Source organism: Eumetopias jubatus, unplaced genomic scaffold (genome assembly GCF_037043125.1).
Source record: "Eumetopias jubatus isolate StellerSeaLion01/CBP00866 unplaced genomic scaffold, mEumJub1_p1.0 scaffold_2, whole genome shotgun sequence".
Taxonomy (NCBI): domain Eukaryota; kingdom Metazoa; phylum Chordata; class Mammalia; order Carnivora; family Otariidae; genus Eumetopias; species Eumetopias jubatus.
Window position 1 is genome coordinate 112,059,444 of NW_028274808.1, and position 15,538 is coordinate 112,074,981.

Below are 15,538 nucleotides of genomic sequence, written 5' to 3' on the forward strand. Positions count from 1 at the left end.
GCTTGTTTTCTACCAATATTTCTCCTTCTGGCTTGTCTTCTAGAATTCCATGATGTATATTGCCCCTCCTCTTTATTTTCTTTCCATTGTGAGTTTATTTCTTTTAGCACTTCTGTTCCTTTATTCAGTGATTTCTGGGAAGAACAGGACTTGGGTGCATGTGCTCAGTCCACCATTTTGAACCTGGAGACCACGGAGCTCTCTTTGAGTGCTTTTGTTTCCCTAAAGACACTGTGTTTTTATATTATCACCCATCAGTCATGTACTGAAGAGCAAATCCAAGCAAATGGCCAATATTTCCATCAAATTTCTGCTTTTCTCTTGAAATGCATTATAGATCCTTACCCAAGAGGTGAATGTGGCTCAGAAGGATTAGCTCTTGAATCCAACAGAAAGCGTTTCTGTGTGATGTTCCTCTTATCTTTCACATTAAGTACAGGATAACCCATCTGTTTGGTCCACGTATCCATTACTTCTTTCACTGGTAGATTACTTGCCTGATATTTAAAAAACATGAGGAATAATTAACAAATTAGATGAATAAAAAGAAGAGTCAGATAAAGAAATGATTGATAAATCATTTGTTAATCAGACAAAGAAATACTTGGGGATATACTCTTACCTCTTCAAGTGCTCCCCAAAAATCTTCAGTTTTTGCATTCTTGAATTTGTATTTTTCCAAGTAAGTCTGTATGTGAACAAGAACAAGTATTTTAGAAGTCAATGTATGGGGGCACCTGGGTGGTTCAGTCAGTTAAACGTCTGCTTTCAGCTCAGGTCATGATCCCAGGGTCCTGGGATCAAGCCCTGAGTCGGGCTCCTTGCTCAGTGGGGGGAGTGTGCTTGTCCCTCTCACTCTCCCTCTGTGTTCGCTCTCTCTCTCAAATAAATAAATTTTTTTAAAAAATTAAAAAAAGAAGTCAATGTATGCTATGCTTATACTTCTACAACATGAGCTGAACCCTTAGACATATCTCATTCTAATGTATAATATGGCGAGTGTATAATATGGCAACATAATCTTAATGTATAATATGGCAATAATATGGCCAGAATAAAATAAAATGATACATTGTATACAAAATATTTTGTAACCCATAAAAACATTGTACAAATAATTTATTTGTAAAGCACAATTGTTTTTCCTTAATGATACAGCTTGTTCTTTTTTATAGTCTAATGGAATTGTGGGCAGGAGAGGAAAAGCTTAATTTTTTCAGGAGAAGTATAAGATACTTAAGGGCAGCCAAGTGTTCAGCCAACAGTCAACAGTCCACAACATTTGTGATCCAATATGATGAGAGATCCTTAATTCTATGATCTTCACTTAGTGGTGCTAACCTGTCACTACTGGCTATATCCCCTACCGTCATTTGCAGGGGTGTTTTCTCATTTCAGACACTACATGACCCATTACCCATAAGTAATTGAGGCAACATGCAAAGATAAAACAGGTGAGCTTGGCTCTAAGCCAGGGCTCAGCAAACTTTTTCTGTAGAAAGCTACATCGTGAAGATTTTCAGTTTGGGGGGCTCTCTAGTGTCTGTCGCATCTACTCAACTCCATAGCACAAAAGCATCTGTAGATACTATATAAATGAATGACCACGACTGTCTTCCAATAAAACATCATTTATGCACTCTGATATTTGAATTTCATACAATTTTCACATGTCATGAAATAGTCTTCTTTCGAGTTTTCAAGCATTCCAAATTGTAAAAGTGATTTTGTTTGCAGACCTTACAAAAATGGGTGGTGGGCCAGACTTGGCCCCAGGTCACAGTTAGTAGACCCCTGCTTTAAAGAAATGGATATATGATGTTTTGAATAATAAGAATGATGATCATGATCATGGGTAAATTGGGGAAATTATTCTCTTTAAAGAGTGTCTTCACTCTTCAATTATTTTTCAAATATGAATTTTTAAACTACAAGACTCTCCCCTTTGGCAATTCTGTTCACAAAGTCTCTGTATATGAGTTTTCAGATATAATGTGGTGTGTCCATAAAGAAAATTCCCAATTTTCTCCGACTCTCATAATTGTGGTTCTCCAGGAAACCGTCCACAGTTCCTGCCATATCATGACTTTGTTGCTGTCAAGAATTGTCCCTTAAAATATGGACATCTTTGATAGAAATAAACCTCCTTAAGTATTCCTTGAGCTTCAAAGAATATAACCAACGGTTGACTTTGCACTTGACATCTTCACTCTAAGTTGCTATAATTTTCAGGAGGCACTGTGCCTAAGTCACATTATCTTCTAAATTCCTTTCATTTCAGGCACAGAGAGATAAAACATTGTTAGCAGTACAGCTCCAAGAAGCCTGGGTGACAGTTGAGACCAGTTTGGAGTGCTCCCTTCATATTTGTTCTTTCGATGAGGTCACTGCTCAGCACTCCCACTGAGGGCAGGCAGAGGAAGGGAGAAGACATGAAAGGCACTACTTGATATTCAATTTTAGGTATTTGTTCCAGAGCTTTGCACAAATCATTCATTCTAAATAAAATAATGGGATACTTGGAATGGTAATGATTAATTATGACCATAGTTACCTGTTAATGACACTTTCTAGTGAGTAGTAGCATCTTAAAATTAATGTAGAGGAGTTTATTTGTATATTCACAATGCCTTGAGCTTAGAACGTGCAATCTTGGAACTAGAAGGGATTTTAAATATTATCTAACACAACTCACATTTTTAGGGGTGTCGGAAACTGGCGCCCATAGAGGGAAGAGAGTTTCCTGTGGTAACCTTGAAAGAATTCCGACTCCTGGACCAGTTTGTGTGGGTTTCAGTGGTGGTGGTATTATTATTGCTTTTTAAACTGCAGTTTCTTGCTTTTCCTGAACTACAGGCTCCACGGACATTTATATAAACAGTCTATTAAAAGACATCATTTTAATTTTGTCTAGATTAGTGCACTTCTGAATAGTCTATATTAAGAAATTTCTTTCTTGGGTCGCCTGGGTGGCTCAGTCGTTGGGCATCTGCCTTTGGCTCAGGTCATGATCCCAGGGTCCTGGGATCGAGCCCCGCATCGGGCTCCCTGCTCCGCAGGAAGCCTGCTTCTCCCTCTCCCACTCCCTGTGCTTGTGTTCCCTCTCTCGCTGTGTCTCTCTGTCAAATAAATAAACAAAATTAAAAAAAATTTCTCTTTCTTCACCTTGAATAATCACAATGCAGTCATTCCACTCAAAATTTTATGGTGACCTAGGTCCCCCAATAATAGTCCCTCACTAGTTGGTATTGATGTGATAAGCACAAAAGGAAAGGAGCCTTGTTTCTGTAACTAGTATCCCAGGAAGGAAAAGGGCCATGTTCCAACTGAGCCATCCCTGTCCTATCAAGGATACTGCTGATACTGAGATAAAAGAAAGGATGGATACATTTCTCAGCTTGATTTCATGACCATGTACTGTTACGAATGCCCCATTATCTATTGTGATTTTTTAGGCACAAGCACAGCCTTAAAGATTTTCCAGGTGATGGTTTTGCCCTTATTTCCCTGCACTCTGCACCTCCTTTGATGTCTGAGATGGGGGTTGGGGGAAGGTGATGAGCACGAAGGAGAGCAGACAGCTGGCCATCCCCAGATGGGGATGCCACATCAGGTTAGCTAATGAAGAGTCACTTTGGACAGAAAATTAGTATTTTCAAAGGAAAAATTTTGAACGGTATCATGGAGTGTGGGATTTAGGGGTAGCGATCATAGTGTGATGATAACTCAAGGAGAGATACTATTCAGATACTTGAATGAAGGAAAGGAATGTTCCAATTGGTTTGAGAGCTATTGAGTGTGGTCTATAACTGATCATATACCATTTTCAGATATGAGCTAGTGTTTGAAGATTGTGGGGAAAAAGTGAGTGTTTTAGTGGGGTTTTTTTTTTGGTAAATTTATTCCACAGCACTATGAGGGCATGAAAAAATTAATACTTATTCATTCTAGTTCAGTTTCTAGATCCATCTATAGTCACAGAGTGGAGGAAGACAGTTTTCACTTGAGAAATATTAGTTTTAGACAGGGAGACTGGCTTTTTAATTAATTATACCATAGATACCGGGCTAAAGGAAATACGAGAGTATTTCTGAATTATTAGAATAGCTATTCACTTTTAAAGACTCTTTAGGTCCATCTCTAGAAATTACCATAAAAATCATTTAATTTGAAGTCAGCTTTGAAGATTCCAAGAATGTGTTACTGATCAGTTTAATTTAGAATGAAAGCTCTGCAAGTGGAATTTTCACTGAGTTTTTTAAAAGAATTGTCTTTGTTTTTTTCTCTATTTTATACTATTTATTATAGACCACTCACTGACTCAAGAAGCATTTTTTGGATTGCCTAACATGTGTAATACATTCTCCTAGGCCCTGGAGTATACGCAAAGATATAGAAGACCAAGCTCCTCACTGAAGGTGCTCACAGTGAGAGAAGATACGAAGAAATGTGAGTTTGAAGCCAACGGAAAAGTTACAAGATATTCTAATGTGCACATAAGAACAAGCACATAGCTTTTCCCTTCCCACCAGTGTCCACACAGAATATTTTATGAATGGACAAAAGAAGTAAAATGTATGGATATACTCCCCGAATATTTCCCAAGTCCTGGTTCTATTTCTTACTTTAGTAGTCACCTAGAAATTTTAGCATTGGGTAGAAGGAGGGAGGGAGCATAGAGAGTTTACTTTTTACTTTTGAGGGAGCATAGAGAGTGCCGGATGCCATACAAGAAGACTTAGTGGTAGCGAGAGCTGAAGGAATGGGGAGCAGGCATTGTCCTGGGGAATCACATCGAAAAGACGTACTAGTACTCTTTAGAAAAGCTGGCCGGGGGCTACTCTGACCTGTTCTCTGCTTTCTGGACTGACCACCATCACCACTGCTCTGCTGAGCAACCTGGGGCATCACAGCAGGGAGGAGGCAGATGAGAGGGGGAAAGTAGGAAGCCAATTCCATCTCTAGGCTGCAGTGGGGCCAACCTGCAGACGGCACAGTTGCAGAGACAGACTGTAGCAACACTGACAATATAAAACCCTGAGAGACTTGGCTTAGGTTTTGCTAGAAAAATAAAGATGAAACTGAAATATCCCCTGGAGTAATCACCTTAAGTTGGATATGTGAGATGCTCTTGAAAATGTGTCATTTCTGTTTCCAAAAGGAAGCAGGCCCTCTTCAGTCATTGACTCCATCATAATGGGAATGTGTATATTTGCCATTTTTTAAATCCAGTAACAGGGGATGGGGCGCCTGGGTGGCTCAGTCCTTAAGCGTCTGCCCTCGGCTCAGGTCATGATCCCAGGGTCCTGGGATCGAGCCCCGCATCTGGATCCCTGCTCCGCGGGAAGCCTGCTTCTCCCTCTCCCACTCCCCCTGCTTGTGTTTGTGTTCCCTCTCTCGCTGTCTCTCTGTCAAATAAGTAAATAAAATCTTTAAAAAAAAATCCAATAACAGGGGAAAAGTCCTTTTACAGACTGGAAGGGAAGACTTTTATAGATACGTTTCCGTTTTTACGTCACGTTGCTATGGACTGAATTGTGTTCCCCGAAATTCAGACACTGAAGCCCTACTCTCTAATGTGATGGTGTTTGCAGATGAGGCCTATGGGGGGTACTTAGGTTTAGATGAAGTCATGAGGGTGGGACCCTCAGGGCGGGGTCGATGTCTGTCTGATAAGAGGCACCAGAGAGCTCTCTCTCTTGCTCTGCCACTCGAGGACACAGCAAAGAAGCGGCCATCTGCCGGCCAGGGAGACAGCCCTCTCCAACCCATGAATCTGCCATGCCATGGTCATAGACTTCTCAGCCCTCGGAACCATGAGAAGATACATTTCCGTTGTTTAAATGACCCAGCCAATGGTATTTATTATGGTAGACTGAGCTAATACACATATAAAGGACATCCAAAATACCTAAGGAGTCCATTCACCTTCTCCATGAAATTTCAGCTAAATGGCAATTGGTGTAGGCACTCAGCTGGCTGTGAAGTCGCCTTTTCATGTTTTGCTATTTAATCTATCCTTGAGTAAGGAGAGAGAAAGTAAAAAGGGAGTTGTCCTTAATTAATCACATATGGACATCCATCAGCCACGGATTAGTGTAGCTTACGTTTAATGCTATTAAAAGTAATAAATCATACCTGACATCCCTTTTGAAATTTCTCTGGTGTTATCCAGTCTTCAAGCATCCTCAGAATGGACGATCCCTATGGTGGAAAAAAATGACAAATTGAACCTAGTAAAGGACAGGCCGGAAACGAACACCAGGGATCACTATTGTGATCAGTATTTTAATATCGTATTTGTGAGATTATGCCTTCAAGATGACCCCACTAAATTACTTGGCCATAACTCAGTAGTTTTAGGATGAAAATGTCATTTGGCACACCCCCTGTATCTACGCTTCTAAAATAGCTAAAAGGTAAAGAGAAATTGAAAAAGTGGCCATCATTTCAGTGACTTGGGGTTTAAATAATTATTGCACTTCACCAAATGAACCAGCAGATGGGGCTTTTCTAATGAAGGAGAAACGTTAGAAACACTTTCAGAAAACTTACTTTTCAGTGAATAAAGTAATTCCATGATAAAATTCTGCTTACTTCTCAAAGTATATTTCAATACTTTAAAAAGATTACATTTAGTGGAAATAGATAGTTGAGGAATTGTCTGGTCAAATAGTTTAATATAGTTAGATATATCATTTAGGCATAAAATCCTCTTCAAAATAGTTTATCTCATTTGGTTTTATTTTATCTGACGAATCTGATTAATACCTCTGCTCTCTACTTTCTCTGCACATGTTATAAGATTAATACTAAAATTCACTATTTACACATTTTTAAATCATTTTTCAAGTAACTTGCCAGAAAAACGTGTGCCTCCCCACGAAGTTAGCAATTTTTGCTGTCATTTTATTATTTTTATAAATAATATAAATTACTTTTGTACCTAGAAGAAGGCTAAAGGTTTAGAACATTTATTTATTTTTGACCTAATATCTTAAACCCATGGAATATCTAGGATTCAGAAAGAAGCTGATTTAATAAAATATAAACATCTCCATGTGAGTTATTAAACCATATCATAAGTGGATTGGAAATGTCCATTTTAAGAGAAAGAGAAAAGACTCATTGGCAGATGTGAAAGAAAAATGAATAAAGGAAGACTAAAAAGATGCCATAGGAATAATGACAGGGAAAGCCAAAAATATGATACTATAACTTTGAAATAGTAATATATAGAAGGCTTTTTTCACTCAAGCCATTTTATCTAGTATTCATTTTAATAATTATAATATTTCATTTTAAATAAAACTTTACATATTATCCAGAATAACAAAATGTATTCATTTGCAATGGCTTTTGAACAACTTAGCATAGTGGGTAAACCATGAGCAGCAAAAGGGAAATGACTAAATTATACTGCATGCAGGCATGAAGACGTTTGGAGGAGGAGCTATAGGAAAGTCTGTGGGAGAAAATGGGTCACTGTAGATCTACAGTAGCTTTGCAAACCATGTTAATGGATAAAAATCACCCATCTACAACATATTAATAAAGTCATTTTTATATATCATATAAAAATGAATAAAAGTCATTCTTTCAAAATGAGTTGGATTTAAATTCTTACTGGCTGAACTAAAGGATTCTATTGGAAAAGGTGTCCACATATATGACATCAAAGACCACAGATCAGAAAAAGAAGATTTACTGTCTTTTAAAAAATCAAATCACATCAAAAACTAATGATGTAATGTATGGTGATTTATGTAACATAATAAAATTTAAAAAATCAAATCAAACAATTTTAAATTTGAAGCTTGAAGTGTAAATATTCAGTTAGAGTGAAAGAAGTTATAAACAAAAGTGAAAGGAGAAATTTTTAAAAATCTGATTCAAAATCCTATGACAATGACCAGCATTGATCAGTTTGACAGGAAAATATAAACTATTGAATATTCAGCGCCCAGAATAAGCTCTACACTGTTTCCTAAAGCCCATTAGCATAGTCTCACCATTCTTTCCATTTTTTAGCATTTACTAAAAGTCACTAAACAAGAAGATGTTCACAACAATGTCAGATTTTCCCTACCTTGCTATAGGATATCCCATCAAAAACAGATGTTATTTCAGCAGGATTTGTCACGGTGACAACAATTGGGTGTGAAGACATCAAAGAATCATCCTCTTGTACGGGTAAGACATCTTCAAGTAACATCTGCTCTCTCTGAAATGACAGAATGAACCAGAAAAAGATAGCACTTCCTTAATACTGGTTCATATTTCAAAATATCATTTATATATCACTTGGTGGAAAATAAATATAAATGACTCAAATTACTTAAGACAAGGAGTAGGTGTTCAAATTAATCATATTTTGCACTGATTGATCCATACTGATTCCATTCCCTTCTTCTACTGTAATTCCTTTGACTTCACCCCTATATGACGGGCCAAGAAGACAAGCATCGGTGAATTGTTTCTGCTACTTATGCATGACTTTCAGACACATGCCAAAGTTTTCAAGCCCTATTTCCATATCTGTGCAATGGGAATGATACCACCTCACAGATTTGTTCTCAGGATTAAGTGAGGATGCATGTTGATCAAAATTGTTGTTCAGGATTTTTTTTTTTTTTTGGTCAACTAATCATTAGAATTTGGATGATTCATAATTAATCAAAGAAATATTAGTTTTTGCTTTGGTTCTAATAATCATCTTCTCATTCCAATCCTTCTTTTCTCAGCAAAATAGAGAGGTCTAGCCCTATAGTCAGACTTTCATGGTTCATAGCTCAATTTTTCCGTTTTCCAGATATGTAAGTTTAAGCTCCCTAACCCTTCAAATAGGGAAATAATGGCATATGCTTTTTGGAATTGTTAGAGAATTTAATGATAATGCATGGTATTACATTTTCCACTTTTGCAATTTCCATGTATAATAGGCAAGACACTATTATCAAGTGATGACTGCCAATCCAAGGTAATTTTGAATTGGATTTTAAATTTTGTACACCTAAAAGGCTTAAGTAAGTAGAAAGAATTCAGTTCTTAGTGTCAGGAAATTTGACTCTAGTTTTGGCTGTGCTTCCAATTGTCTGTGTGATATTGGAAAGTTATATTACCTTTCTGGGCATCAGCTTTTTCACCCGTGAACTGAGGCTCTACTGTTGTGGTACTTATCAGGCTCTCTTACAATCTGTCTATCTTTATCTGTTCCCCTCCACCCACCAGACCGTTAATTGGGAACTCCTTGAGGGCAAGAAATATATTTTATTCTGTTTTGGATCCTCTGTAGTGTCCACTGAACACAGAAGAGAATGAATGGATAAAGAATGAATGAATGAATGGATAGACGGATGGATGGATGGATGGATGGATGGATGGATGGGTTGGACCATGTGATTAAATTTCGTTTAAGAACTGCATACTAGGAGCGCCTGGGTGGCTCAGTCAGTTGAGCATCTGACTTGATTTCAGCTCAGGTCATGATCTCAGGGTTGTGGAATTGCTCTGTGCTCAGCCTGGAGTCTGCTTGAAATTCTCTCTCTCCTTCTCCCTCTGCCCCGCCCCACCACGCTCTCTCTCTCTCTCAAATAAACAAATCTTAAAAAAAATACTAAATTCTTCTGAAATTTAACTGGTGTTTTAAAATGCTGAAGTGGAATATTAAAATGCAAAATATCTTATATATAATACAACAATATGAAAATGTTATAGTTTCTTATGATAGCTTGCAATAAGAAGGGCCTCAGTTTACTTTATAGAAAATAAAGGACAATATAATATTTCATTTATACAGTTTAATTTCAATAAATTACAAAATCAACAATTTTCAACATATATGAGTGATTCTCAACTAGGGCAAATTTTGTTCCCCAGGGGACATCTGGAAATATCTGGACACATTTTTGGTTTTACAGCTGAGGAGGGAGGGTTACTTGCATCTAGTATATATGGACCAGGGATGCTCATAAATATCCTACAATACACAGGACAAGCCCCACAATTGTCAACCACTCCCAGATTACTTGGCCCAAAATGTCAATAGTTCCATGGTTGAAAAACCCTGATGCAGATTAAAGTTTTAAGCACGAATCATTGTAAATTAACTTTCTCACTTTTTAAAGTAGGTTATGGAAATGGCCAAGGGCTTCAGGCATTTAAGGTTGTCTTTTTATTTTTTCCAGTAGAGGGCAGTAGTCTCTACAGTACACAACCTGTAATTCTCTACTTTTACACATCTACACACTTATACTTTCATATATACAAACAGATAAGAGCACGTACACCATTTAAATATCGATAAAAACAGATTTAGCTTTTCAGAAAAAAATATCTTTATGGTTCTTAGATGCCTTTGTTCCAGGCCCCTCAAGGACATGAGGTAGGATAATGGTAATTACATGTATTTTCAGGAGCCTTTAAGCTTACAAGATAGAGAACAATGTTCTTCTTTCATAGAGGAGAGAAGTGACTCGGGATATGTCACTTGCTCAAGGCCACATCCTCTATAACACTCAATTTATGCTCTTATCTCTTTATCACACTATTTCAGCAGCCTGTGTAAGGTAAGTCCTTTGTAAAATGAGGCTTAGATTTTTCAAAGGATGAACAATGCACACACTTAAATACAGAGCTGTGTTGTCTAAGCTCACTATTTTGTTTTCCTGCTTTGACATGGGTTATTGAGGGACTCTATTGAGGACATCCTCAGATTGGGGTGGTCAGCTGCCCTCCCGGGCCTGGGCATTGGCCCTAGGCGAGGTGTAGTTCAGTGGAACGAACTGACTCCACTCCATGCTCACAAGGAAATTCCCAGTTCACCACCGCGCCAGGCCCCTGACTCGGGGACACTGTCATGGTGTAAAAGTTTCAGTTGCTTTGCATGAGCCAAATAGACATTGAGAGCTAATATGTTCTGGGCTCACCATTTGCCACTCTTTTTCTGCTTGGCCTACTCCCAGGAACTCAAAGAAGGAAGCAAATCCTTCATTTAGCCACAGGTCTTCCCACCATTCCATGGTCACGGTATTTCCAAACCACTGAAATTATAAACAATAAAGAGAGAGTTAATTATTGTGCTTGTGGTAGAGAGGCCTAGAAATTTGCAATATTTATTTGTCCATATAAATGTTGTCACTTGACACAAAAGTGGCAGGCATTGTACTTAATCAGAATTTATTTCCTGCTTTTTTTTTTCTATTTCTCCTGATTTTTAAATGATCTTAAATTCTCCTTAGTTTATTGCCTTTATTTAGGCATTACCGGGCCTATGTAAAGTCATAGTGAGGTCTCCTGTGTATTTACTAAAGGCAAAACAATGTGTCTTAAGAGACCGTCAGGCCGGATTTTCTGATTAGCTGTTTTTTATTTGCTAAGTTATTATTAATTTCAATTATTCCTACGGTCTTAAGCCACTTTTAAAAACAAGCTAATTTGATACTAAGATTCTATACCTGATGTACAAGTTCATGGGCAACCACGCTGGCCACCCTCTGCTGGTTTGATGAGGCTGATTCCTCAGGGTCATAAAGCAAGTTTGTTTCTCTGTAAGTGATGAGTCCCCAGTTCTCCATGGCCCCGGTGCCAAAGTCTGGAATAGCGATTTTATCTATGGAGAAAGAAACAGTCCCATGAGAAATACTTCTTTGCATTTGCTTATAACATTTCTTACTAAATTAAGTTCTTTGGATGACTGTTTTTAAAAAGGCTAAAAATAATTTCTTAGAGTAAAACAATAATCTATTTGTGTGAAATTTCGGCCTTCATGCACTCAAACTTTCCATGGAACTTTTCCTGTTGGCCCCAGATATCAGTGTGTCTTTTAGTTTTCAAAGGATACTAATGGCAATGCTCTTTTCAGTCCTCTATAATTTTATGTCTTTTGTTTCTCTCTGTACTTCATTTTTATTAGCTGGTTTTTTTTCAAGATTTTTACTTAGGTAACAGAAAACATCTGTTTTTGAGGATAAGCTGTGAGGAATAAGGAAGTGAAGTTTTCAAATGAAGACTTAGAAGTACACAGCTTCCAAGTGCACAGAAATATATTTCTATTCAAGGATGCAGAATATTAGAGCATATAAAATTCCACTTTTTCCCTATTTCTGTACAACTTGAGATCAACCCAATTCCTTACTGGTTATCATCCATTTGCATGCATTAAATAAGTTGGATCAACATACAATAGACTGTATTCTTTCTAAACTCTCTTCCAGACCTAAAATATTGGATTCTACCAGGAATTTCTCTTCTTTATTTTTGCTTGGCCCTATAATCTTTGATATAACATCTGACAGGAAGAGGCAGGGCCTATCAGTTCTATGTTAAATCCCAAACAGAAAGTGTTGACCTTGATTAGTGGATAGAATACAGATTCTCCAGCTAAAGAACTATAATAAAAAATATAATTTCTTTATTATTACATATAATTTTTTTTTTAAAGTTGCCTTTACTCCCAGAGTGGAGCCCAATGCAGGGCTGGAACTCACAACCCTGAGAACAAGACTCGAGCTGAGGTCATGAGTCAGATGCTTAATCTTCTGAACCACCCAGGTGCCCCACATTATTACATATAATTTAAATGAGGTACATAAATAAAAATAAATTTAATTTTTATCTAACATATAAACAAAGGTCCTTTCTAGTTAACATAAAGATTCTTAAAGCTTCTTATAAAAGAATGAAAAGTGGATCTATCTTAAATAAAAGTCAAGATTAGAGCAGTAGTTCCCTTTCCGTGTTATCTTCATTCTTAGGTTAGGTTATTTTGTCCCAAGAATGCCACTTAAAGGGTGGAGAATTATTCCCCCCAAGGGCCATTGTTTTCTATAATATTATGGAGTATAATTTTTACCTAATCCTTGAATGAAAGGACTTTTTTGTGACCTCATTTCTCTAGTGAGTATTGACATTATAATGAATTAACTCAAGTGAGAAAAAGAGAAAAGAGACTTTTAAATTAGTGTGCTTAACATTTTATTAAATATTATTCTGATGTTGATGAAAAGGTGTTTCTCTTCCTGTCTCTTTCTCTAATAGTGGGGAGCTGATGCCATTGAAGAGAAAATGGAGCATCTACAAAGTTGCCCAGAGCCAAAGCCACTCTTATGTAGAGAATCTGGCATCCCAGTCACTTTGCACTAATAGTTGATTAAAGTAGAGGCATAAACAGAAATAGAGAAATCAATTTTGGGTTGTTTGGTTTCCTTGTTGTCTTCGTTTTATCCCTACGAACATCTATATGGGTGTTTCATTTAAAGTCTTTGCTAACACCACTCAAGCTTACTAACAAAGCACTTCTACTGTTGGTGGAAGTATCATATCCACACCATTTTGATTATAGCCCTAATTTTATTTTAAAAAGAAAACATTCCCCCCAATTAGAAAAATATATTTATGGAAAGACTATCAGTGTTTCATTTTAACTGCCGGGGAATCTAGAATTAGTCTTGTACAATGGAAAGACTAGAAGCACATGGGACTCCGATAGCATCATTTATCCCTACTATTTATCAACTCACTGATGGTAGGGTGGCAATGTAAGCTATTGCGATGGTAACGATTTTGAAATGAACAAATCTAGGTTGCTATTTTTGGCTCCATTGCTACCAACACCTGCAGTTTTGCACATTACTTTAGTCCGTATTTGAAAGTAAAAGTTTATGCATCTACCAGGTAAGAACAGAATAAGTATGGACATTATTCTTGGAGGAATCCAAAGTGCATCTTTCATTATCTAGCAAATATTAGCTACATATTTTAGGCATATAATAAAAATACTAAGGGGTGGCTATTAACTAAGGATGTGAAAACTTGAAGAAATGATTTAATTTAGGTAAAAACAAAGGCAATATTAAAAATAAGAAAATAAAAAATGAGTCTCACCTAATTTAGGAAGAGCATAGTCCATAGCAAAGTATTCTTCAAAATAATCAAACACAATTTTAGTTATGTTTGCAGCATATTCAGCTGTGTGCTTTTGCTGTGGCTGGACATATATAGTGAGCTAGTAAACAAAACACAAAAATTTAGTGAAAATTATTCTTTATTTGATAAAACACAAAAACTATGATATAAAACATAGTGGAAAGAAGGTGAGCTTTGGAGCTAGGTAAAGACTTATTTGAATCCCAGTTTTGGACAAATCACTTCACATCTCTGAGACTCATGTGTAAAAGAAAATAATACTGTATAACTCTCTGAGTGATTTCAAAAACTAGAAATAATGTAAGACACAACAGTTGTGTCCAATATATTTTTTAAATGTTACTTTTTTCTATTTAGAACATAGATTCTTAGTATCTATGTGTCTACCTATCCTTCTATCAATTTCTTTCTATCATCTCTATCTATCTATCTCTGTGCAATTTGTTTTTGAGGACATGAATCATGTGATTTTTCTCATCTAAAGAGCCCTTGGATATGTTTTTTTCCACTTGTACTATTCTACCCATTACTGTCCAAATTACCCTTTTGATATTTTAACTATTTTACTCCCAGAGTCTAAAATACAGTGATTCAAAATTTTCTGAGAGGGAAGCATCAATTCTCTAAGTCTCTGAGATACTTTGTGTCCCTATGACATGATTTATAAATCAAATCCAAGTATAGACTTTTTACCTCCCAGTTTCAGCATGTATGACCCAGAATAGCCAACATGATATTGAAGGAGAAAAACAAAGTTGGAGGGCTGATACTACCTGACTTAAAGACTTACTATAAAGCTATACTAATCAAGACAGTACAGTATTAGCAATAGACAAGTAAATCAATACAACACAATGGAAGGTCCAGAAATAGACCAAATAAATATAGTCAAATGATCTTTGACAAAGAAGCAAAGGCATTACAATGGAACAAAGATAGTTTTTTAACAAATGGTGCTAGAACAAATGAATATCCACATGCAAAAAAGTGAATCTAGATACAGACTTTACACCCTTCACAAAAATGAACTCAAAATGGGTCAGACTTGAATGTAAAATGCAAAGCTATAAAACTCCTAGAAGACAACATAGGAGAAAACCTAGATGACCTTTGATGTGAAGATGACTTCTTAGGTGCAACACCAAAGGCCTGATCTATGAAAGAAATAACTGATAATTGACTTCATTAAAAACTTCTGCTTTGTGAAGGAAAATGTCAAGAGAATGAGAGGGCAAGCCGAAGACTGGGAGAAAATATTTGCAAGAAACACATCTGATAAAGGACTAAAATATACAAAGAACTCCTACAACTCAACAAGAAGAAAACAACCTGATTAAAGCATGGGCCAAAGACCTTAAGAAACACCTCATCAATGAAGATATAGAGATGGCAAATCTGTATACAAAAAGATGCTCCACATCATATGTCATCAAGGAGATGCAAATTAAAACAGTAATAAGATACACTACACATCTACTAGAATTCCAAAATCCAGAACACCAACAACACCAAATGCTAGCAAGAATGTGGAGTGACAGGAACTCCCATATGTAGCTGGTGGGAATGCAAAATGGCATAGCCATTTTGGAAGACAATTTGGCAGTTTCTTACA

The 15,538-nt window shown here is 36.7% G+C and overlaps 1 protein-coding gene across 1 annotated transcript in view; it reads right to left on the reverse strand.

The window, feature by feature from the left end:
• Positions 1-15,538, reverse strand: part of ENPEP (glutamyl aminopeptidase) — an 82,266-nt gene that overhangs the window by 39,456 nt on the left and 27,272 nt on the right. The window contains exons 4-10 of the mRNA XM_028121320.2: positions 13,885-14,005; positions 11,457-11,611; positions 10,929-11,042; positions 8,090-8,224; positions 6,139-6,204; positions 623-688; positions 346-497 (exon numbers count right to left, since the gene is read on the reverse strand). Of these exons, the coding sequence (XP_027977121.1) occupies positions 346-497; positions 623-688; positions 6,139-6,204; positions 8,090-8,224; positions 10,929-11,042; positions 11,457-11,611; positions 13,885-14,005 (809 nt within the window). The remainder of the gene's footprint in view (positions 1-345; positions 498-622; positions 689-6,138; positions 6,205-8,089; positions 8,225-10,928; positions 11,043-11,456; positions 11,612-13,884; positions 14,006-15,538) is intronic.